At 47.0% G+C, this 25,650-nt stretch overlaps 2 protein-coding genes across 3 annotated transcripts in view; one reads left to right on the forward strand and one right to left on the reverse strand.

Moving 5' to 3' along the window:
• The window catches only part of LOC134394089 (keratin, type II cytoskeletal 8-like), a 241,505-nt gene that overhangs the window by 70,727 nt on the left and 145,128 nt on the right, over positions 1-25,650 (forward strand). The gene's annotated exons all lie outside the window — the stretch shown is intronic.
• The window catches only part of ITGA5 (integrin subunit alpha 5), a 96,270-nt gene that overhangs the window by 37,573 nt on the left and 33,047 nt on the right, over positions 1-25,650 (reverse strand). For both annotated transcript variants that reach the window (XM_063119252.1, XM_063119253.1), the window contains exons 3-15: positions 23,791-23,882; positions 20,806-20,929; positions 17,460-17,521; positions 15,825-15,870; positions 14,596-14,724; positions 12,899-12,943; positions 12,404-12,447; positions 10,318-10,374; positions 8,610-8,662; positions 7,764-7,972; positions 4,044-4,235; positions 2,828-2,873; positions 1,645-1,752 (exon numbers count right to left, since the gene is read on the reverse strand). In XM_063119252.1, coding sequence (XP_062975322.1) covers positions 1,645-1,752; positions 2,828-2,873; positions 4,044-4,235; positions 7,764-7,972; positions 8,610-8,662; positions 10,318-10,374; positions 12,404-12,447; positions 12,899-12,943; positions 14,596-14,724; positions 15,825-15,870; positions 17,460-17,521; positions 20,806-20,929; positions 23,791-23,882 — 1,207 coding nt within the window. The remainder of the gene's footprint in view (positions 1-1,644; positions 1,753-2,827; positions 2,874-4,043; positions 4,236-7,763; positions 7,973-8,609; positions 8,663-10,317; positions 10,375-12,403; positions 12,448-12,898; positions 12,944-14,595; positions 14,725-15,824; positions 15,871-17,459; positions 17,522-20,805; positions 20,930-23,790; positions 23,883-25,650) is intronic.

Raw genomic sequence — 25,650 nt, forward strand, 5'->3', positions numbered from 1 at the left:
GGGTAACATAACCCTCCTGCCCATGGTCCCCAGCAACTAGTATTCAGAGGTGGAGGGTGAGGGAAGTTTCGGGGACCTCTGCTCTACTCAAAGATAGTACTACAAAGGCAGGGGAAGCCGCAGACCACGAGGAATGCCACATTTCCCATCGCTCCTGGAGCAGCCCTTTGTGGGAAGGAGACACCAGGTTCTATCGGTTCTAATCAGAAAGAAGGTCACAGGACAGCATTCCCGGGGTCGGGATGACGTGTGTCCCAAGGCTGCATGCATTGAAATGCAAAAGACATAGATCAGAATGCAGCAGACCTAGCAGGTCTGGGTAGGCAAGAGAGAGTGCCAGGCAAATCCTCTCTGCTCCAGCAGCGGGGAAAGGAGAACGGTGACATCTGATCAGGGGGGGCAGACGGGATGGACAGGCAGGGTCCTGTCTGGCTGACTCAGCTTTTCCACCCAGCCATGTGGTCCCAGCTGGGTCACTAGCTCACTACAATCACCTAATTCATGGGGAGGTTGGGCAGCCAGCCAGAAGAGTCCCTTCCCCTTCCCCCGTTGCTCAGCAACTGAAAAACTCACGTCTATAAATACCTGCCCCCCGCCCCCGCTTCGTCACAGCTAGAGGGCCAGTGCAGCTCCTGCTTATAGCTTGAGCAAATGTGGAAGGCGCACAGCTGGACTATGTGTTATTTTTATCACATGGAGAGCCATTGAAAATGGCCTCCATGGAATCACTTATTCCGCTGCTTTTAGTCCCCCGTTTGCACAGAGTGCATGGGCTCACATGGGCAGGGCGGTGCTTCATACGATGAGCTACTGGGCGCGGGTGCCAAATGTCAGGCTCCCTGGCGACATTTGTCCCTCCTGGGGTCCCAGATGGCCAGGCCCCCTTCCCCAGGAGTCCCCCCTTCCCCACAACTGCCAATGGTTTGGAACATGGCTCCTGGGAGCTTTTAAAAATTGAATTCAGCCCTGTCTGAAAGAGCTTCGACACCGTTGAACTAGTGCGGTCGGTTCAGGCTGGAGCCCCAAAATGAAGCTCCATGTACCAGAAGCCTCCAGGTGACTGTACCGGCTCTTGGTTATGACAGCTGCTACAGGAACACATGGAGTGACCCCTTCCGGATCTCAGCACTGTCACCCTCTAACATGCAGACCAGCCAATGGATATTGTTTTTAAAAAAGTGCAAACACACATTTTTGTTTCTTTAAACTTTCCCAAACCATCTTGGTTATACACACCCGTAACAAAATGCCGATGAAGGTTTACCCGCAGGAGCCCTCCTTTCCCATGATTCACTTGGAGATTGGGAGGTAAGTGTCGGGACTGATCTCAGACAGGTCTAACAGACACAACTCAATTAGGGCTTGTCCAGAAATGGACTTTTCACTCTCCAACAGGATAAAACCCCTAAAGCGTCCTGGCCAAAGGCAGGCGACTTTCCTTCAGGATCACCACCCTGACAATCAGTGTGGAATACCACTGCCCTGGAAATGGTTAATCAGTCATGCCTTACTCTCAGGAACACTTGGAATCGTTGTGTCTGTGGTGAGCTTAGAAAAAGGGCCAACAACGTGACAGTGTCCAGGTTAACTCAGAGAAAGCTGTCGACAGTATGTTGCACAGCTGTACCTTCCAACATCACTCACCATGTAACAGGGGTCCCAGAGCCCTCCAGGGTACACGCTTGCTCCTCAGGGTTAAACATGGAGGGAAAGATGCTGAGTGTGGCACTGGCGTGAACAATGGGGCGGCCCCTGCAGAGGGAGACACAAGAGAGACGACCTGTCATGTGAGAGACGGCCTTAGAAGCAAGCATCTAGGCAGGGTCAGAAAGAGCAGTAGGCCAACATCATGTGGATGAAGTGAGACCATGGCAGGGCAGTCAGTCAAACGGCACACCTGTCATGCCCCTTTCAAATCCTGTCTCATCGGCTTGGCAGAATCCCAAACCATGCCTGTTTTCTCCTAAACAGTCTCAATAGTTCACTATCTGTAGCTCTAGGAAGTGATAGTCCTGGTGACGGCGTCCAATGCTGGCAGTCCAGGCGATCTCCAAGGCTAGCTCTCCCAGAATGCCTTGCTCTGAGGAAGGACCCCTCAGGATGAGGTATTTGGGCCTGGAGAGCTGTACCAGGTGCTCTGGTGATCCTTCGCTCTGAGAACTGTCTCCCTATGCCTTACTCTTCTGTTGCGCAGTGTTGGTTTCCACTAGGGCAACACGATTAGCACTAGTGGATTGCCAGTGCTGGATACCATCTAGTATCTAGAAACACAGGCTTCAACTCAAAAGACATTTCCCATTCTCACACCAAAATGCCATGTTCTCCGGAGCCAACCATGGTGGGGCAAGTTGGTGGTTTGCCCAGACATCATCAACACTTGGAAGAAGGCTTCCAAGGTCAGCAGGCTTGAATTGGCCAAAATGATCACAGTCCCACCCTACTCGTGAGATCCAGCGGCAGGTCATGTGGGTTGGTCTAGAGCTATAGACTAGATTCACATGACAATAATTTACATGCAGATGAGCAAAACATTTCAGTGATATTTTTGGCATATGGAAACTGGTCCAGTGAATGCTCCCAGTCATGAGTCACCACGCTTCCTGTGTCATCTGACATTTCCAGGATGATCCAGGAAATAGCGAGCTGTGATTTCAATCAAGTGAGTGCGATGAGTCTTGAGTGTTCAAACACGAGTAACCATGTGTGAGAGAGAGAGAGAGAAATAACCCAGTGATGGGCTCACTATTTCATCTGTTATTCTGACTCCAAACTCCCTGCTTCCAAACCAGGGGAAGAGGATTTGTCTATATCCTCATGCAGTGCCTACCTGTAAACCACAGCTGTGTCTACTCCAAAGGCCCCCACGATCAGATCTGCAGGAGAAAGTAAGGAACAGTCTGTTAAGCCCTTGACAGGCAAAAATCTCACTGTGAGCTATACAAGGATGCTAACCTCTCTACAGCGTCAGATATTTTGACTATTGCTGCCTGAGGGATGAGAGTTCCTTTTGGAAATTTGCTCAGAAATCATAGTTGTAAGAGTGTTTCTGGGAATGATTCAGATGCAATAATGGTTACAATGTCAGGAACATCATTCCCTCTTTTTCTAATCTTTGTGCATGAATGCTTGTATTTATGTGGCTAGAACGGCACTATCCATTCACAAAAGGGAGGTATCAGCAGGCTTGGGAGCACTCCAATGGCCCTGTTCAGAAGACACCTTAAACCACGTCTTTAATCATGGTGGTTTAGCCAGAGAGCCAGGCTGTGTTCAGAAGACACCTTAAACCACGGCTTTAACCACGGTGAGTCAGGCAAAAAGCCTTATTCACCATGGTTAAAGCTGTGGTTTAAGGTGTCTTCTGAACGGGGCCAATGTTTGCAAAAGTATAAAAAATATCTTAAGAGTAAAATCCTAAGGAGAGGGTGGGGGATCCCAAAAAACAGCCCAATGAGGATGGAGTGTGTTTAATGGCCACGGAATGCTGATTGTTTGGGATAGGGGAGGGAGGGAATGGGAAACGAGGATGGAAGGGGAGTGGAATGGATTGTCCTAAAGGAGGGCATGGCTGGCTGACTGAACAGTGAACAGAAGCATTTTGCATGGCAACATTTTTTTTTTTGCAGGACCCACTTGCATACAGTACTTGGGTTTCATTATAGCTGTAATATAATTGCATACAGATATTTAGCACTCGTTTGGAATTATAGGCAAACCAAGTTGCCATGCTTGTACATTTCAAGATCTTTTTTTTTTGTTTTGGTTCTGGCTTTAACTGGAGTTGGCAGGGATTGAATCCAAAAATGAATGCATGCAAAACAGGTGCTCTTCCAAATAAGATATGGCAGCCTTCTCCAACCTGGCTCCCTCCAGATGTGTTGGGACTGCAACTCCCATAATTTTGAGCCAGTGCAGCCAATGGCTGGGGATTAAAAGAGTTGGAGTCCGACATATATGAATGGAAACAAGTTGGAGAAGGCTGAGTTAGGGCCATTAGAAGTTGCAAAGGCAGCCTTCATTGCAGCGTCACATATAGTCCTCACCTGGGTAACCATTTCCATCCAGGTCCTTGGCCCCGCGCAGGGCAAACCCAAAGAAGTCAGGGGTTTCACTAGTGGCCCACTGGCCTTGCAAGACTTGGGAAGGTTTGGGGTGCAGCCCATCACGTTGCCCGTTGTACACGTAGACCACACCTTGCTGGGTCTTGCCGCCAAACGGTACCCCGATGGCCACATCTGCAGGAACAAACCCCAAGGTCAGCGTTGTCGCTTGTTTGCTTATTTCAGGCCATGGGTCTGATGGGAGCTGGAATTAGTAAGGGTTTGGTGAAAAGGAAATGGGAGATCAAGCTGACTATTGCATAAAGAAGTTGATCATGAAACCATGGGGTGGGACTCCTGCATGATTTTTAAGGAAGAAACAGTAGTGTGTTTCCCAGTTACTTAGCCATCTTCCCCCCCCCCCCCCCCATGGGCCAATATAACATGAAATCAGCCACCATTTCATGCTGTCTGAACCCTAAGCTGGGTTCAGACAGCATGGGAAACCATGGTTTGTGCTAACTATAGTTAAGAATCCGCATCATAGATCGAGCCTCCAGATGTACTACTGGCAAACCATGATTTAGAGCTGTTCATCTGCTTTCCTCTTCAACTGGCTCAAAACCAAGCTTCATAAGCTCACTTCCAAGGTGCAAAATCCTCTTGAGCTGCTTTTATTTATTTATTTATTGCATTTCTATACCGCCCAATAGCCAAAGCTCTCTGGGCGGTTTATTATTATATTTCTATCCCGCCTTTTTTCCTCCAAGGAACCCAAGGCGGTATACATAATCCTCCTCCTCCTCCTCTCCACTTTATCCTCACAACAACAACCCTGCGAGGTAGGTTGGGCTCTATGACTGGCCCAAAGTCACCCAGTGGGCTTCCATGGCCGAGTGGGGACTAGAACCCGGATCCTCAGACTCCCACTGCACCACACTGGCTCTCAAATCCCTCAAATCCCTATACCCATCTTAAATATAAAGTATTTTCATCCCAAGCCCCCACCTATCATTCTTTGCACTGGACTACAGGTTCAAGAATTGAATCCAGGGAAGGTCAGGTTGCCTCTCTCCACAGTAGCTTTCAGACTGGACTGATTATTTCTCCACACTTAACTCTGATTAGTTTTTATGTTTTGTTGCTGCTGCTGTTGCTATTATTATTATTATTATTATTATTATTATTATTATTATTAACATTTATATACCGCCCCATAGCTGAAGCTTTCTGGGCAGTTTACAAAGATTAAAACACTGAACATTAAAACCGATATACAAAATTTACAACCATAAAAAGCATAAAAACAGATTAGATTGTTGTTGTTAGCAGATGCTTTGGAAACCTCCGGATTGAAAAGCAGAGATTTTTCTTTTTCAAAGATCTCTCATTCTGGATTGTGGCAGAGAGACCAGGAGTTTTCAGCAACTGTTCCCAGATAAGTAATCCCATGTGAGCTGTGGTGTGTTTATCAGCCAGCAGATGGTAGCAAAATCATATGCAAGGTTTTCTCTTTCTGTTACATGGACAAGTTGAGATTTTCATACCTATAAAATCGTTGTCCCCAACTGTGTGCCAATGTAGATCAGAAACCCTACTTTACACATAAACATACACTAGAAGGGCAGGAGGAAAAAACACTCCTCTATGTTTCCATAACCCCTCCAATTTGCGTGCAGTGTAGCTGTTAAAGGCTAACTAATCCATGTTATCTTGAGTATGCATGCAATGTTTAGGGTGGGGTTACTCGTGCCTGCCAGGCAAATCAGACCCACTCTTTTTGCTTATCTGCCCCCTGCCCCTCTTCCTTTGTACCATGCTAAATTCCACAATTTCACACATTCACATACACACCTCGCTTTGCTCTGGTCCCAGCCCCGATGTTGGGGGCCGTGTTGTCTAGATGTCAGACTGGTTCAAAAGCCTTTCCACTGCAGCAGTGGAATCTAGGCAGGCTGTACCCTAGCTGGGATGCAGTGCCTTTAACAGTTAAGTAGATAAAAGGGAATTTTAGCAGGTTACCGAAAGGGGTGCTAGCTTGCAGACCTACCCAAGCCTCACTTTTCTCATCTATGCAAACTGTTAAAAGGTACATGAGCCCAAACATTGAAACATTGGCTATATCCATGCTGCACTTTTATCGACACAGTGGCTCATGAGATCAAGGCTTTCAAAGTCCTAAGCTGGGCACCAGGGGACACTAGTGTGTTCTGGAAAAATCCATCCATCCATTCAAGGTTTCCTGAAGATCTACCTAGAGGTTGTTTTAGCCTAGTACACTAGTCTTCTGACCAGTGGTGACTCTCCAGCACTCACAGACCTTTTTAGCTGGAGGTGGTGGGGATCAAACTTGCGACCTTCTGCATGCAAAGCGTGTGCTTTACCACTGGGTGACAGCCCTTTGCCATAGGTTCCGGACAGGTGGAACTACTGTCTGACCATTACTGCCTGTGGTCTGACCACGGTTGCCTGAAGATCTACCTAGAGGTTGTTTTAGCCTAGTACACTAGTCTTCTGACCAGTGGTGACTCTCCAGCACTCACAGACGTTTTTAGCTGGAGGTGGTGGGGATCAAACTTGCGACCTTCTGCATGCAAAGCGTGTGCTTTACCACTGGGTGACAGCCCTTTGCCATAGGTTCTGGACAGGTGGAACTACTGTCTGACCATTACTGCCTGTGGTCTGACCACGGTTGCCTGTGGTCTTTCTCTGCAGAGCAATCTGTCTCCGCTGAGGGCCAGGTAATTCTGCTGGGTCTCTGCATCGGTGGGACGGGATTGTTCAGTCACGCTCCAGGCAAAGATGCAGCTTGTACTAAAGAGTATGCCTGCTGCCTCTCTGCATGGGCTGCTGCTCTCAACTGGCCTCCTTCCCACAAGGAGGCACACCCAGAACAGTCAAACATGCAGGTGCACTTTAGGGTGCCCGGCTGCAGGACTGAAGTGCGCTTCCCATTTTAACACATAAAATTTCAGAGGTTGCTAGATTCCATCAGCCCCAGCCAGCACGGCTAATGCTCAAGGGGCGCTGTGCATTAGTATCCAGCAACATCTGGAGGACCACAGGTTCCCCCACCTCTGCTGTCAAATTAAACAGTGTGCCCCCACTATAAAAAGATTAGAAAATGTCACTTCGAAGTGAAACAGGGATCTGGCATCTGCTTCTTTGTTTCACCATGAAATAAGAGAAGGCAAGAACTGACGAGCTGTTTGGTGAATCCTCCTGTCAAAACTGAAAGGCTTGAAGGAGGAACAGGCATTTAATGTTTAATGGCTACTAGGCCTGATGGCTATGTGCTACCTCGAGTAGCAGAGGCAGTAAACCTATGTATACCAGTTAACGGGGAACATCTGGAGGGGTGGGGGGAGGAGGGTGCTGTTGCACTTGTGTCCTGCTTGTGAGTTCCTGGTCAACAGCTGGTTGGCCATGGTGTGAACAAAATACTGGACTAGACAGACCCTTGGTCTGATCCAGCATGGCTCTTCTTACGTTCTTAACAACAACAACAAAATGAAATTGTCCGAAAGGTCGTTCATATTTTGGAAGTAAACCACTAGGAACTCTCTCTTCTTTCCTCTCTCTCTTTCTCCTGTACACCTCCATAAGCCCACACCTTTAAGTGTATAAATACTCTGCACTCTTGCTCACTCAGACATGCTCACACTCATGAATATCCCCTGCTCTTCCCTCCCCTGCCCTAAACTGCACATCAAACGTCCATACCGTTGTAGCCATCCTGGTTGAGGTCTCCTAGCGGGGTGATAGCACTGCCAAAGCGACCAGCCTCCTGATGACCGGTGAGTACTGCCGACGGGACCGGCTCCATGCTGTCCAGCTTTTGGAGGTAGATGTAGACCCTGCCCACCTCCTGCACGCGGCCATCTTCCGTCTTCTCCATAAACAAGGGGGCTCCGATCAGCAAGTCGTCTAGGCTGTAAGGTAGGAGAGAGGGGAGTGGGGGGCGGAGGTGAGAAGCAAAATCGTCAGCTCTGGAGTCAGAAGACGCACAGCTCACTGCTGGGATTCAGTAATAATTACAATGTTGGCCATACATAGGAGAGATCACAGGGCCTAGTTTAGGGGTTTGGCTACACTTGCCGCTTGCATCCCCCATCCCCAAAATTCGTAGTAATTGTTGGTTTGCTGCCAAATTTCAGTGGCAAAGCACTACTGAAGGCTAAAATGGAAACATCTTGCTTGAAAACAAGCTAAATTTCTGTTTTACCTCTCCATAGCGGTTTTCTGCTGATTTCCTCTTTTTTTCCTGCAGGAATGTGGCCCACAGAGGGGTCAAAAGTAGGGCCTGGACACCATGAGGTTGCCCACCCCCAGCCCAGATGCACAGAGAACCCTTCCCCCACCTTGTCCATGGGGTCTTCCCTCCAAAGCTCAGCCCCCACTACAGCCTTCTGCTCCGCTTCCGGCCAACATCTGTTTGATATTCCCCAAAGCCTCCCCGAACCCAACCGCATTTCCAGACATCCCCCCAACTTCTAGAATGGAGAACGGCCACTTCCATCCCCCTCCCTGCATTAACTGCAGACTGGATTGCCTCTCCTGGACACTCACCTGTCACCGTTGATATCAGTGACGGCCACAGCATACCCGAAAGAGGCAGCCATCTGTTGAGGGAAGCAACAGCCACGGTGAGGCTAAGAATGTCAACATGGGACAGGAATCATGAACAAATGGCCAGGGTGGTGATCTTCCCTACCCTCAGGCCGGTCACACAAGCCCCTCATCATGGCTCCTCCGCATTGTTTCTTCGAGCGAGGGAAAGGATTCCTTCCAAACAGGCCGATTATACGAATTCTTGTGGCTCTACAGCAGCCTTCCTGAAACTGGTGCCCAACCAATGTTTTGGACTACAACTACAATTGGTGCTGGCCACAATCCATGTTGGCTGGAGCTGATGGGAGTTTAGTCCCAAACATTGAGAGGGTGTGAGGTTCGGAGAAGGCTGCTTTTGGGCAGGGGCATAGATCCAGCCCGCCAGGTTCCCAATCCGGCTCATTGGGGTTCCCCAGATGGACATACTCTCTACCGCTGGCAACACTCCTTTTCCCCTAACCATGGATCGTTTTGTGGTTTCCCAGTTATTGAGCCCGTTCAGAAGAAACCTTAAACCAGCCTTCCTCAACCTGGGGCGCTCCAGATGTGTTGGACTGCATCTCCCAGAATGCCCCAGCCAGAGCTGGCTGGGGCATTCTGGGAGTTGTAGTCCAACACATCTGGAGCGCCCCAGGTTGAGGAAGGCTGCCTTAAACCATGGCTTTATCCATGGTAAATAAGGCCTTTTGCTTTATTCACCATGGTTAAAGCCGTGGTTTAAGGGGTCTTCTGAACACAGCCTGGCTTCCTGGCTTAACCACTATGGTTAAAGCCATGGTTTAAGTTGTCTTCCGAATGGGGACACTGTGTAGTTACTCCCCACCCCCACCCCCGGTTCTAAAACATTGAAATGTCTCTCCTAAGGCCTAGTTACTAGCTTTAAGTAAGGCAGTAAGAACTTTAAAGTTAAAATGTGGTGGTATTTTGGATAGTTTTGGACCTGCTTCTTTTGCCCCGCCTATCACTGGAATGCAGCCCCTGAGAGCTTCTCCAAAATGGAATTTGGCTCTGGGACTAAAAAAGGTTCAACGCTCCTGCTCTAGGGGAAAGTGCCTCCCCTGGGCTACCAGCTTCCTCTACACCGAACTACATCTGTATGACTGGGAGGTGCCTTTCCCTCTGCCCACTACAAGCTTAAAGGCAAGGTTGAGTATCCTCTACACTTAAAACAAATGAAAATCCTGCCCCAAGCAATCTAAATCCTGTGGCTGGAAAAGGATTCTGCAACTTGTATAAATTAAGCAAAGATGGGAGGAGAATGGCACAATTCATCTTCTTTTGCACAATTTATTCTGATTTTACCAGCGATAGTGCAGCACAAGTTGCTGTGCAGGGAATGGAAGCCTTGGGCCTAAATGATTGGAAATGTTACCTAGCAACATCTCTGGCTTCAGTCATTGCTTGCATATCGTCCAAGGGGACAAGGAAGCATATGGGCACTTAGCAACCATCATATCCTTCCTCTTCTTTGTGTCTCCCCTCCTCCCTGATTTCTAGAATAAACCTCAAATCATAAGCCAGGTATGGCCTGCTGATGGCAACATTATAGTAAGTGTCCACTGATTCCAGCTTGAGGGAACTGGGGCCTTTGTCAGTGGTTGGGCCTGGTCCAACTCTTGCACCAGGCCATTTCCCCTGGCTTCAGTGTTGATATGAAGGCATTCACCTGTTCTCCAGAAAAGTTGTATAAATGTCGAATGTCACTTCCATTTAGAATTGTAACCTGGAAAGAAAAGGAAGAGAAAACAGATGTGGCTGGTCAGATAGCGATTTCCACGAAGAACAGCCAAAGCCCTTCAGACTCGTTCAAATCGCCATAATTTATCCCTCTTATTACTTGGACATTTGCATTCCTCCCTCCACATGGCTATTTGGATGGAGGGGAGAATGACCCTGAGGCAAAACATTCAAGATTCCTCCTGCGTTTCCTGTTCTGTGCTACAGCACCAAACCAGGAACACAAAAACACACATCATCTGAACGAACCCGCAATGCCGTAGAAAAAGAGTTGGCGGGTGGCAATACTGTGAAAACCTGGGGGAAGACAGTGCCATTACCACATCGTACTTTAGTCAAGAAGTGGGAGCTGTGGTTCCTCTTAGACTGTTCCGTGGGCTACCGAACAGGTTACAGCAAGGTCACACAGCGAAAGCGTGTGCCAAGAGGAAGGGAGGCCGTATCACATGTTAGAGGCAAAGAGAATCCCAGCCCAGAGTAACCTCCGCAACATCACGGGTTTGTTCTTGCCCACAGCCAAATGGCTGCAGGGAAATCAGATTCGTTCGGCTTCAGACCTCCACGTTTCCCTCCTCTTTAGAAACGCATCAGTTGCTACAGCAACTCCATGGGTCAACAATAAACGTGGAGCTCACTGATGCCAAATTAAGGGTGGCTGGGGAGGAGACAGTGCTCTGGGTGCATACGTGTGAGGTAATGTCTTAATTTACAATAAAACAGTCCACTTCTTTATCCTTGGTCAAGAACAGTCACAACTGCAAGGGATCATGGGAACCAAAGAGCAGCCAGAAAGGACCAGTGCTTTCAAGTGGATTTACATCTCCTTTACCATGCAGGCCAGAGGGTTTTTCCTGTGTCTGATACTGTCCACCAAGGATACAAGAAGAGGAAAACTGAAGGAGCCACACCTGGTAAGAAATGTATTGATTCCATGGCACCAAAAACGATGAACGCAAACATTGTTCGGCACCTGGATGTGGTTAGACATAGCTCCCGTTGGGAATGCACCTCTGGGTGTGCTACAGAGCAACACACATACCAAACAGACCCTTACAGTTTGCTGCACAGTAAACAAAGGATGTATTGAGGATTCAAATGGTTTAACTTCTAACTATCAATCCTGAGGTTTCATGACAGTGGAGGATATACATTTTTAAAAGATAAAATTAGATAGGACGCTCTGGCAATACAAACAGATACAAACAGGGCACATCTAGGTGCCCTCTAGATGCATTGGACTACAACTCAAAGCATCCCCCAGCCAGGCTGCTATAAATAACCCCTTATGGGTTTAATCTCCCTGGACCCCATCCAGGGTGTCAAATCCAGAAGTGTCTAAACACTCAGTTTAGGCTTTTTTAAAATGAGCTTTGACTTTCGGTGAATTTTGAGGATCAGCCATTGCTGGTTTAACATGGTAACAGAGGCTGAGCCAAAACAGATAGCGTTTTAAATGGGGGTCTAGCAATTGTGTCTTAGTTTCATTTTTACTCTAAAGTAGACGTGCCTCACCCCAAACTAGATCTTAAAAGCCCCCCTACAGCCACACTAGGATTCTGATCTGATTCGAGCACCCAGTGCCTACTTTTAAAAAATTAAAAAATAAAAAAGATGTATCTGCTACACACAGATTTAAAGTAATGTCTGTTGTTAAGAGAATGCTCCTGGTTAACAGCGGTAATGCTAACATAAGCTAGGAAGCCATCCTTAATGCCTAAACTGCTTGGCATTTTTTAAATATTTAAAAAATATTAAATTACACCTGGAGGAAACTGAAATCCATGTGCACCTTAGAGTAAATGTGCTCCTGAGTTCATATCTACAACAGGTAAACTGTTAAATTCTGCACCCGCACCCCCACCCTGTGAAGGAATTATTATGACTGATGCCCCACCTCTACAAAGGGGTGGGGGGAGAGTGAGATTCAGCCTCGACCAAAAGATACAAAAGTTGAGGAATATAAGAGGACAGGCAGAGGTGGAAGTGAGGAGAAAAGTCACAAGCATGGCTCTTACATATCCATAGGTCAGGTTTCCTTTAGGAACACCGGCCACAAAGTCTGCAAGAGAACAAAGGAACACAAGGTTTCAGAATGGAGCTTTATCACTGCAAGCACACCATAATATGTGGAGTATAGCATATAACATAGAATCTAGTGGGGCAAATCAAGTTTCTAATCCTCATGATAGAAAAAAAACACATACATACATACTACATATAAACTATTAACTAACCATTACCCCATACTATGAACCTCAATCTCTCTCCCATTGCCCTCATAAGTGTACTGCACCCCTTGTTTTGAATCTTAGCATTTCCTCCACAGTCTCTGACAAAAAAAGGAACATATTTTTTTTTTTACAATTTATTTGAAAACCTATCATCATAGAAAAACATATACAAACTTTGCAGATCTGAGGTACAGAGTACACAGGCTCTTTGCTCTCCAAAAGATGCACAGAAACCGGCCCATCAATGAAAGTACCTGCCCTCAGTAAGATCATCAGTACCTTCAATGGAGTCTCCGCTGAATTCACCTACAGCCACAGAGTAGCCTAGCGACAAAGCAGAAGGTACCGCATGAGTAAGACAAATATTTATTTATTATTTTATTTTATTTAAAACATTTATAACCCGCCCTATATCATTAAGATCTCAAAGCGGTGTACAGATAAAATCATACAGTATAAAACACATATGCACAGTTATGCATACTAGGGCCACCAGGGAGTGCTATTGTCATTTCCCAGCGTGCTTTGCAGTACCACAGGTTGTCATAGGATTCATTGGCTTGGTTCAGTGGTTCAGACAACACGCTAAACCCTGCTGCTTAACCACAAAATGGTTAACAGAATGCATTGACCTTAATGCATTCCATTAACCATTTTGTGGTTAAACAGCACGGTTTAGCGTGTTGTTTGAACCAGGTCACTGTGTCTACAATCCAGACACAAAGTGAACTTCCTAAAAGGCAAAATCCTTCCCCATTTACGAGTTGCAACAGATCACTTTACTCATGTCTCTCCTTATGGTTTCCTCTAAAGATCAGTGCATGCAAGAAGATTTTTTCCCCACAGGAAAATGTCACTATGAGGTGAGGAATTCCCTCAACCAGGGTGAAAGAAAGGTAAAACCACAGAAAAGAAACGGTTATGCAACCGTCATAGTTCCACTTCCCCTTGAACTATTGTCTCTGAGGAAAATGAATAATTACTATCTGTGATCAACACACAGCCCGGAACATCAATCCTGTTACTATTTCCATGATTGCTTCCCCCAGGGTGAGTGAAATCAAGAATTCCAGAGGTTGTAGATGCTGTTGACTCTTCGAACGTCTCAAATGTGTAGGCTTGGAGGGCAACTCGTTTTTTAACAGGGCCCATATTTTGAACTGAGAGAGAACTTTATCCCTGCCCAGTGGCTCACACCCACACTAGCCCAGATATCCAGGCAAAGTGTTCTTTAATCTCAACTCCACAGCGTAAATTGAAGCAGGAGCTTTTGTGGAGGATCTGCCTTCAGCCACAGCTGAGATGCTCGCTCCCATTTCCCTGTGCCTTGGGCAAGACTATGGGAATGAACCGCTGAGATGCATAAACATGGAAGAATTGGTGTTCACGTTGAGAAAGAGCCCTTTGTGCCTCAGCTTGGGGAAAAGTAGAGGGAAGTCATATTGGGGATGTCTTTAGGGACCATATTTGGCCCTTTGGGCCTTTACCTGCCTATTTCTAGTGTAAGGACCAGGAGAGTTGAACCTCTTTCAGCCCAAGAGCTGGATTCAATTTCAGAAAGCTCTCGGGAGCCCCATTCCAGTGGTGGGTGGAGCTGAAGGCAAAATGGAGCAGGCGTAAAATACCAGCATATTTTAGTTCAAAACTCTCACTGCAGGTAACTAAGCCTTAGGGGAGGCATCTCAACCCTTTAGAATGGATGGGGGGGAAGGGGGTGTTGCCATCTAGGGACCCCCAGAAGGCCAAATTGGCTTGCAGGCCTGAGGTTCAAAACCCCTGGTGTAGACAGATCTGCAGGCGAAGTAAATTGAGGAGCCTGAACTCCAAAAAACACACACACACACACAATCTGGTGGAAGAGACCCCACTACATGGAATTAGGATTCCCACCCATGAAGCAGCCACCCACTAGGAAGAAAATACTACCCTAAAACAACAATTATTCAGCCCACCATTCCCTTCTCTCCAGCACTCACCGAAGTAACTGTCGTCAGCATAACTGCTGGGACTCTGACGTGTCTCAAGTTGCCCTTTCACCTCCAAGATTAAATATTCGGGGTCATAGGACTTTTTAATGGCATCCTGAGTTGCCGATAGCACCTGGCCTGAAGGAAAAGTGTAATGCAGTGATTAGAGTGCTGGGTCAGGGCAGGGGAAACCTAGGCTGAAATCCTTGTTCTGCCATGAAGCTCACTGGGTGATTTTGGGACACACACACACACACACACAGGGTTTGCATGAAGCCTTGGGCTGCCTGGAAGAAGAGCAGGATATAAATGTTAATAAATAAATTTAAAAAGTCTTGCTGAATTTGGGGGACATGGGGCAGGGACGGCGGAAGCCAATATCCCCATATTCGAGGAAGGAAACAACCAGCAATGTTGGTTCTGTTGCGAGACCACAGAAATGTGGTAAGAAATGCTGCTTCCTGTGAATCTCGGCGTTTATTTTATTTTCCTAAAAAGGGGGGGAAGTTGCTAGCCGTCAAAGGTATGCTTGAAAGCAGGGTTGGCCTTCGACCAGTCAAAAATAAGATATCTCAAGCAATTGGACCAGTCAAATAAAAACTGCCATCCAATGTACCTTTTAAAGCACTGATTTTTTAATACTGTTGACAAAGAACAGAGAGAGCTGCGCTCGTTGCAAAATCTGCCGTCCTCTGAAAAACTGCACAATCCAGCCCCTCCCACAAGGCACTGTGTTGGATCCCCTGGAGGTCTCCTCCCTTTCCCCACTGCAAATGGCTATGGTAGCCCCATGGGCAACTCCACGCCTGCCTCAGTACACTACGAGGAATCTGGACCATGATTCTGCTGAATGTATAAAATAGCCCTGAAATCACCATAACGGTTAATGGGAGAAATCAAGGTGTCCCTTGCTAGGCTGGGTGATCTTATCTTCTCTGTTCAAGGGAAGGCTTGTTCCTAACATGTAGTGGGGAGAGAGGGCTGTAGCTCAGGGACAGAGGCCCTGCTTTGCATGCCGAAGGCCCCAGGTTCGATCCCTGGCATCTCCAGATAGGGCTAGGAAAGAATCTTGCCCCCAAACCTGGAGCGCTATTGCTGCCAGTCAGTGTTGACGATACTGGGCTAGATGAAGCAAGGGTCTGATGCAGTATAAGGCAGCTTCCTATGTTCCTATGAGAGTAGGGTCAGAGATGACAAGTGGAGTGTGGTGGTGGCGGCGGTGGGGGAGGAGTGCTCACCTTGCCAGTAATAGCTTCCTGGGCCACCAAGAACAACACGTCCAGTCTGCAGAGAGAGGGGAAAGTCTTGGTATTCACAGATGTTAGTATTTACCACTTCGATGGCTTTTTAGCAAATAAGGCAGTATATACGTACATGCTAAAAATAAATGAATTAGTTGATCCAACCTTGGTCTTCAAGGTTTTCTTATTTAAATATACTTTTATATCCCCACCATTCCCCAAATGAATACAAGAAGACTCCCTGGGAGTCCAATAAAACAGATGACCAGAAGTTTTGAACCACAGCAACCATAATCCCCGACCACTGGACATGCTCATGGCTGGGGCTCATGGGAGTTGTAGTGCAAAACATCTGGAGGTTGCCCGGGGTTGCCTATCCCACCATCATACTCACTCTGACACCCACCCTTTGGGTGCCCCATCATTTTACTCAGCGGTCGCCCCTGCCACATTGGACCACTCTAATCTCAGCACCCTCCCTGCTGGCTATCTAGCTGTGGCTCACACGGGTCACCTAACCCATTGATGGTGTAGCCAGGAATCCCCTAAAATGCAGAGTCTGCAATAGATCGATCTCAGGGTGTGTTTGTTGGTACACACTGGACATAAGTTGAAGAACTACAACAGAGGTGGGCAACATGTAGCCCTTCAGATGTTTTGACTTACAATACCCATTAGCCCTGGCCACTATAGCCAATGATGAGGGATGATGGGCATTGTAGGCCAAAACATCTGGCGGGCCACACGTCACCCGCCCCTTGGCTACAAGATTCACAGCCACACTTAGAAGCATGCCTTGGTGGTGATGCTTCTAAGGAGACAATGATATTAGATCAACTGTGTTTCTAAAACAGCAGTCACTGAAACACGAGCCAATGGAGCAATGGATCCAAACAGTGACAGAGGGTGGAGTGGAAGGTTGTGCAAAGGAGCAGCCTTTCCCCACCTGTGGCCCTCCATCATGATGGGATTTGTAGTGCAACATATCTGGTCAACATCAGGTTGGGGGTTGAAATTCAGAACCCAGATGGTGTACGGTTGTGCCCACACGTGATAGGGAAAGGATTCCTAGGCAGAGCTCCGCCAACTCTGAGCATGTCTCTTCCCTGTTCTGTGTAACCACAGTCTCACTAAGCAAGGGGAACGAACGGTGGGATGCACATCACCTACTAGCAATGGCAGTCAAAGCAGGGGGCAAGTGTGTGTCTGCTACACAAAGATGAGTAGATGGAGCAAATAACCTAGACAGAGGACCATTCTACATGGTATGTATTTGGAGGTTTTCTGATCCTCATGCTTTGGACTACTGTGGGCTTTAGCCTCTGTTCCTTCCCCTACTTGGACCTATGGTGCGTGTGTGCATATGGCAGGACCCTTCAAGGACGGGTGTACCTTGTCAAAGCAAAGCTCTCCCCCATCATTGCAGAGACCTACTGATTGGTGGCTGCGTCTTTTCCCAAGGCCATTTCCAGTTTTGCACTACAAACCAGGATCGCAGACAGCTGCCGTGTGGCTACGCTTGCAGTACCTATTTTGAATCTGTACATCCCCACCCTCAGCCCAAGAGACTATCTGTCCTAGGCTCCAAAGGCAGGATCTTAGCCCCTGTTTTCAAGAAGCACAGAAACTCACCTTTGTGAATTCAGCACTAAATCCACCTTGACAATAGCCTTGTCCTATGCGTCCATTCCGGTCTGGCAGAGAGGGAGAGGGAGAGAGAGAAACAGAAAAGGTAGGAAGAGGGGGAATTCAGACATATTGGTCAAATTGCAGGACAGAACCTCTTGGGTACAACAGACAATTGGAGATCAACTCAGCGTTGCACCACAGCTGAATTATGTATTGGTAACACGCCTTCCAAGTTTTTTTCCAATTGGATCTGATAAACGTCTGTTTTGCATGTCAGTTTATGCTTTCATGCATGTTTTATATTTGCCCAATCAATTAAATAAAGTTTACAGAATGGAGGCAGGGCAGGATGGAGTTCCTACTACAAGAGGCATCCAGAAGCATGCCTTCAAAAGGATCCCTTCCACAAATGCTTAATATACCCAAATATCGGCGCGCACTAACTCTAGCAAGATTTAATGTCCTGCCATCTACTCTGTTGCAGGGGAGGTTTCAGAAAATTACTTTTCATGATCGCTTGTGGCCATGTGGAAGCAATGAAATTAAATCGGTTGTCCACGTTTTACTCTGTTGTTGTTTTTATACAAAGATAAGAGAGAAATTATTATTTGACACCAGCTTAGAAATTAATGCACTTCTTCACTGCTTCAGGGCCACAGAGGACAGAAACATAATCGAGGCATTTGCAAAATTCTTTTTGAATGCTATGAGAATAAGGTCTCTCCAGAATTGATTCTGCTGCATACTTTTCAAATCTGTATGTAATTTTGCCCTATTCTCGTACATGGGTAATGTCTGGTCAGTGACCCTAATAAAGTTGTTGATGAAAAGGGTCCTGTTTCCCTAGCCCTTATGGCCACTAACTTAAGCCCACCATTTAATTTGAACCAAGGTTCAATCATCACCACAGCAAATGGGTTTTAAAAACCTAAGTGGTGTACTTACGGGGACCTGCCCACTGGCTTAAAATTGAGTGGCTTATCCCCAGAAGGTATTTGCATTTTATTCATTCATTCATTCATTCAAAGTGCTGGTTTTGACCTTGAAAGATCTAAATGGTTTGGGACCAAGTGAATTGAAGGACCGCCTTCACCCATATCAGCCTGCCTGCACTTTAAGATCAGAAAGAGAAGCCCTTCTAATTTGCCCACCCATGAGAGCAATTAGGTGGGTGATTACTCAGGGCCTTCTCAGCAGTGGCCCCACACCTGTGGAATGAACTCCCATTGGAGGTCCGCCATACACCATCCTTACAGGCTTTTAAGAAGGCCTTGAAAACATGTTATTTCACTGTGGCCTTCCATTATGAGTACTGTTATTGATGCGATAGTTGTGATTATGTTTTTATTGCTTTTAACATTTTAACTGTTTTTATGTATTATATTGTTGCAAGCTGTCTTGTGAGGACTTCTGCCCTGAAAGGTGGCCAAGAAATGTTTTAAATAACTAAACAAATACATATCTACACAATTTGTTAAGCCACCCTTAGTGGCGCAAACACATTGGAAAGGCGGGTTATGAGTTCTCTAACTAAATAAACAAATGGTATTTCTGCCAGCAAGCAGCCAAAATGATGGTCAGGCGGTAGCTAGGATCAACAGTAGAACAATTAAAATGCAAAACCACAAGCCAGCTGCCCTCCTTTGCAAAGATGAAAAAATGACAAAGAAGGAAGCTTCTGAGCATGGACAAAGTGCCACTTGCCTGACCACAGCCAGGCTTTCAGGCATACATGAGCTTCTTCACTACCTCTCATTTTAGGAGCAGCATCTCAACTGCGATAAGACACCGAAGTGCCAATAGGGAATGCCAGCCTTGCCCGATAAAGAGGTGTTCCCTTTCGATGGAGATGGAGCCTTATACCTAAGAAAGAAAACATTCTGGCTCCAAAAGTGGGGGTGATATCGTAAGAGGAAGGGAATCTAGGCTTCCAGACCCTTCTCCATTCTAACTACACTCTCTTTGTCCTACCTGAATACCTGGGATCAATGATCCTGAAACAAAACAGCAATGATAGGTAAGGGACAAGGGAAATTGGCTGGAAACATGGTGGCAGGGTAATTTAAATGCCAACAGAGCTGGCATATCCCTCTCTTTACCTTCGATCCTGCAATATGGCTTCACACACAACTCATAGGGAGAGCTATGAAGATCAGGATTGCAACTTCTCCCCAGGCTGGCCTCTAGCTATGAAGTCTCCTCCAACAAGCACAGCGCTTTCTAACCACGTGGCTCTCGATGGATTGGAATAAGACCAGTGGGGGTCGTGCTGGTGGTAGAGCAGCCTTCCAGTGCTCACTGAACAGGGGTCCCAAGGGAAATGGGTCCTGGCTTTCCCCACACCCGCTGCCTCATATCATGCTCCCGACTGCGTATAGGAAAGCGCTGGCTGGCTGAGCCTTCAACAGAGTGCATTTTAACAATGACAGGAATGAGAGCGCATTAGAAGGACTAGCATGCTGTAGGGGAGGCCCATTGCACCTCTGTAGCATAGAGGGGCTGTGGCTCAGTGGTATAGGCCATGTTTTGCATGCAGACAGTCCCAGGTACAATCCCCGGAACCACGGAGAGCCATTGCTGCCAGTCAGTGTCGACACAGCTTGGCTAAACGGACCAAAGGTCTGATTCGGTATATGGCAGTCCCTTATGCTCCCATTTACAGCCAGTCCATCTGGCTCTCCTCTGGTCCAGTTAATGGCCAGTCCCCACCATGCACAACTCCCAAGCCATAAGGCCTGTTCAGACAACACTTCCAAGCTCTGTGGTTAGCGAAACTGTGGTTCTCTGGGGTTAGCACTAACTACAAGCTGTGGTTGCACACAACGCTTCAAGCCACAGTTAGAGCCGCTAAACCTGCTGCAGACGGTCTGATGAGTCAGCAGGGTTTAGCAAAACGCATCGCACAAGACAACTTAGACCCTGCTGCTTAACCAAAAGCCTTAACTAGCAGGGTTTAAAGTGTCTTCTGAACAGGCCCAAAGTTGTGCATCACAGCCAAGCTAAAAATAATAATAATAATAAAAAGTTTTGTTTTGTTTTAAACCCAGCTCTGGCAGTTTCTTATGTTCCCATGTACAGCGAGTCCATCGGGCTCTCCTCTAGTCCAGTTAATGGCCAGTCCCCACCATGTACAGCTCCCAAGTCATAGTTGTGCATCACAACCAAGCTAACAATTTTTTGTTTTGTGTTTTTTTAAACCCAGCTCATAGATGCACCTCCACACACACAAAAACCCCAACATGGACACTGAAACCCCCTCCCCATTTTCTCTCTCTCTCAGAGGTTGAAGATATCTACCAGCACGAATGCCTGCAACCTAAGAACCAAGCCCGTTGCCCCTGTGAGTTACCTGAACGGCAAGGTGCATATTCCACAAACTTGGTAAAGTTGTTGACTGACAGGTAGCAGGTACCCACCACCTCTCGCTCAGCCTTATCCTTCATGGTCCGCCAACTATATAGGGGGGCGCAGGCCTAGGGAAAAAGATCAGGCTTATAAACAAAGTCACAGGGCTCGGCATCCTGCTCAGTTAAGAACATGATAACAGCAATGCTGGATCAGACCAAGGGTCCATCTAGTCCAGCACTCTGTTCACACAGTGGCCAACCAGCCATCGGCCAGGGACCAACAAGGCAGGACATGGTGCAATAGCACCCTCCCACCCATGTTCCCCAGCGACTTATGCACACAGGCTTACTGCCTCGAATACTGGAGAGAGTACACAACCATCAGGGCTAGTAGCCATTGATAGCCTTTGCCTCCAGAAGTTTATCCAACCCCCTTTTAAAGCCATCCAAATTGGCGGCCATCCCTACATCTTGTGGTAGTGAGTTCCATAATTCAACTATGCGTTGTGTGAAGCAGTACTTCCTCTTATTTGTCCTGGATCTCCCACCAATCAGCTTCATGGGATGACCCCGGGTTCTAGTATTTTGAGAGAGGGAGAAAATGTCTCCCTATCCACATTCTCCATACCATGCATAATTTTGTACACCTCTATCATGTCTCCCCTTAGCCTCCTTTTTTCCAAGCTAAACAATCCCAGTTGATGTACTTTTTCCAGCTCTATAATATCCTTTTTTAGGTGTGGTGACTAGAACTGTACACAGTATTCTAAGTGTGGTCACACCATAGGTTTGTATAAGGGCAGTATGATACTAACCGTTTTATTCTCAATCCCTTTTCTTATAATGCCTAACATGGCGTTTGCCCTCTTTACAGCGGCCGCACACTGGGTGGACATTTTCATCAAGCTGTCCACCACAATCCCAAGATCTCTTTCTTGTTGGGCCACTGCCAGCTCAGATCCCATTAGGTTATACTTGAAGTTGGTTTCTTTTGCCCCAACGTGCATCACCTTACACTTGCTTACATTGAGCTGCACCTGCCATTTGGATGCCCACTCTCCCAGCTTGGAGAGATCCCTTTGAAGCTCTTCACAATCCCTTTGTGTTTTAACAAGCTTAATTAATTTGGTGTTGTCAGCAAACATGGCCACTTCACTACTCACTCCTACTTCCAGATCATTTATGAACAAGTTGAAAAGAATTGGTCCCAATACCGATCTCTGTGGGACCCCACGATTTCCTTCCCTCCATTGGGAGAATTGACCATTTATTCCTACTCTTTGCTTTCTGTTCTATAACCAGTAAATGTTATTCAGGAGTCTTTGGTGAGGGACTTTATCAAAAGCCTTTTGGAAGTCCAAGTAAACAATGTCCACCGGATCACCCTGCTGCCTTTTGGAGAACTCAGGAGAGCCAGATTAGGATCCCTGGCAGGCAGGATTGGGCCTCCAGGCTTGGGATTCTACACCCCTGCCATATAGAGTCACTCAGTAGCTCTAGCTGTATGGCCAGCTGATTGTCTGAAAGCTATGGCAATGAAGTGGGCCAAATTTTTCCATGGGCACAAAACATCACTCACTGAGCTTACAGAGCAACCCATGCAGTTGGAGATGTCGCATGGGACATTTTAAAGCTGCGAGCAAAAGGTAAGTGGTCACCTGCTCCTGCCCTTGAGTCACAAGGCCAGAGGTGTGCTAATCATAGGAGTGGGTGTATTTTATTTCCTTCTGACCTCTGCAATCAGGACCTCCAGGGGGTACTTCAGACAGTGCACGTTTCCTGCTTCCCTAGGTTAAAAGAGACGACTACATCTTGAATGGTAGTCTAGAACCAAGTTTCTCATCCATGGTAGCCAAAATTCTGCACCAACATAAGCCGGATTCTACAGCCTGCATAAATCAGGCCACGTGTGCCTGTTTTGCCTAACATTTATTCTGCTTGGTCATTAGGAAGGGGAAGGAGCTATCCGGAGCACTGAAAACCTGCTCCTTGACCTCTGAGATTTCCAGTGCCCTCATATTTTTGAGCCCATCTTCACAATGATAATAAATAAATTTAATAAAACTAACAGATTTTGAACATGTTGAATTCTGAAATAATACCGAATGCCCCCTTCATGGCAACCCTAAAGTAAAACCTGGAGATGTATGTGTGGCAGCCTTAATAACTGGGAAATTGGGGTGTGTGTCAATAAAGACATTTCTCCCCCAAAAAGAACCTAGGCTGGGAGGGTGTCAATCAGAAGGTCAAATTTCCCTTGGTTACTCATGCGTTTTTAGAGATGCCTGCCTATGTTTTTAAGAGAAAGCCCAGCATGACCATCTTTTGCAGTCTTCCTTTAAATCTATGTCTGTGCGTCACAAACTTTCTTAACATGCTGTGACCTCAACCAGGCACAGTGTTGGAACTGCAGCCTAAACATAGATTTCCCAGCCTCCCTATGTGCATGAGCGCATGTGCTATATGTAAAAAGGGAGGAGAAGACATTGGAGCTACATGCCTGTTTATTAAGAAATACATTCCACTTCAGTCAATGGGGTGATAACTGCAGCCTGACAAGATCTATAAAGCTTGCCAAGAGTCCCTGGATGAGAAAGATCAGCTGTTTCCACGCTCCAGTTCAGAGGGTCTGGTTGCACCAGTGCCAATACAGCAGCAATGTTAGTCCTTATTATCCAAGATGCAGGAAATACATTATTTGGGGCCAATTTCTTCACTCATCTAGAAGACACCTAGTGGCACATGAGTGCAATGTACAAGCCAGGAGCTCACAACACTTAGCTGTGGCAACTACAACTGGAAATGGTTTTCTGATTACCTTTCCTGATCCTCATGTTCTCAGCTCACACATGACAGAGGATTCCTGTGACCGATGGAAGACGCCCAAGCAAAGCTTGACCCAAGCCTGTGTTTCCGTCACTCTTCGCCAACTAATCGATGGCTTATTGTCCTTCCCTCGATAATATCCATGCCACAACCCAACTTACCAGGATGGAGCTGCCGTGTGATCTCACTGTGGCTCCAAACCACTGCAGGGATTTGAACTCCATCTGTCCCAATGTCTCGTCCACACGGGATCCTGTGGGGTAAAGAATGCATGTGAGTCTAAGTTACTGTTTCCTACACTTTAAATATCTGCACCGTCGTTCCACCACCCCACCCACCCCAAATTAAAACTGAAGATAGACCGTATTCTTACAGTCAAAAGGATTACAGTGAGTTTGTGTGTGTGTACATACACATGTGCTATGCAGGTGTTTGACTGCTTGTGTGTAGGGCTAAACTGTGGAGGGGAACCATAGGCATATACATAGGCCCTGCCCCCAGCCATGCTGCACAACTGGTGCCCAGTTATACAATGCAAAGGTCTGACCAGGGCTTTGCAAATGCATTCCGCTGAACACACTTACAGAATTCTTGCAATCACAAACCCTGGATGCATTCACGGGGACTCTGCAAATGCATCCAGCTGATTGTGCTTACAAAGCCCACATCAGACCTTTGCGCTCAATGTACAAAGATCTAACTGGGTACTAAGAGAGCGGGGATACTGGGGGAGGAGCTTACGTGGGCACCAACAGCCCCCTTCACACTTTAGTCCTACGTGGGAGCAGACAAACACCTGCACAGGGCTACACCCACACCTTCTCTATCAGCTCCTTGAGCAATGGGGGGACCAAAGGAATATTGCCTCCAGCTGTCCTGCCTTCCTCTTTTGCCAACTCTATATATTCATCCATCCATCCATCCACTCACGCCTACCATGCTTGCAAACAACATTGCTTATTAGCTCCCCACAAAACCCCAACAAGGCAGTGACCCCAGAAGGGTGCTCTAGACCTTCTTACACAATGCAAAGGCTCTCAAGCCATTTCTGCCCTATTAGGCTTTTCCAGTTCTTTTTTTTTTCTAAAAGAACTGCCAAAAATGCAATTTAGTTTCACGTGGGTTCTTCTTGCCTGCCCCCCGCCCCACCCTATTTAATTCACATTGCTGCCTGGAAAATCAACAAGCTGGAAAATGCCGTTGACAATTTCAAAGATTCCACAACGCTGCTGTGAACAGTACTCCAGAAATTCTTCCCCTGATTATTCAGAGAGAAAAACATGTCATATTACAGCATTGTTGTTATTTTTTTCATCCCTCCCTCCCAGACCTCAAGATTTGCCATTGTTCTCATTCGGCAGGCAGGAGAGAGATGAAAGTGAAGAAAAGATTGGAGGAGAGAAAATCTTGTTAAAAAAAAATATCTCTGACCCCCTACCCCTGCCAAACTACCCGAGTGTTGGACGAGGACTGAGGACAACTCGGCTTCTAGTCCCCACTCAGTCATGACGTTCAACGGGTAGCTTTGGGCCAGTCACTGACTCTCAGCTTAACCTACTGCACAAGGTTGTTGTTGTGAGGATAAAAATGGAGAGGAGCATCATGTATTTTTATTTTTATTTTTTATTTATTTAAGTATTTTTATGCCGCCATTCAGCCAAAAAAGGCTCTCATGGCGGCTTACAAAAGTATTTCTTGACAGTCCCTGCCCACAGGCTTACAATCTAAAAGACATGACACAAAAGGAAAGGGGATTGGGAGGGAGGAGGAGGAGCGGGAAAAGGAAAGCAAATTCAGGCACTACAATCTTAGTTGGAAAGTTCAGCAGTTACAGGGGACAGCAGGAGGGAGGGGGCTCTCAGCTGGAGCTGGACCCAGGCACGGTGGAGAAATGCCTGGCTGCTGCTTCCTCCCTCATGGTGGCCTCTGCAGTGGCAGTTGGTAGCAGGAGGGAGGGGGCTCTCAGCTGGAGCTGGACCCAGGCACGGTGGAGAGGTGCCTGGCTGCTGCTTCCTCCCTCA

The sequence above is a fragment of the Elgaria multicarinata genome, chromosome 3 (genome assembly GCF_023053635.1).
Source record: "Elgaria multicarinata webbii isolate HBS135686 ecotype San Diego chromosome 3, rElgMul1.1.pri, whole genome shotgun sequence".
Lineage (NCBI taxonomy): Eukaryota > Metazoa > Chordata > Lepidosauria > Squamata > Anguidae > Elgaria > Elgaria multicarinata.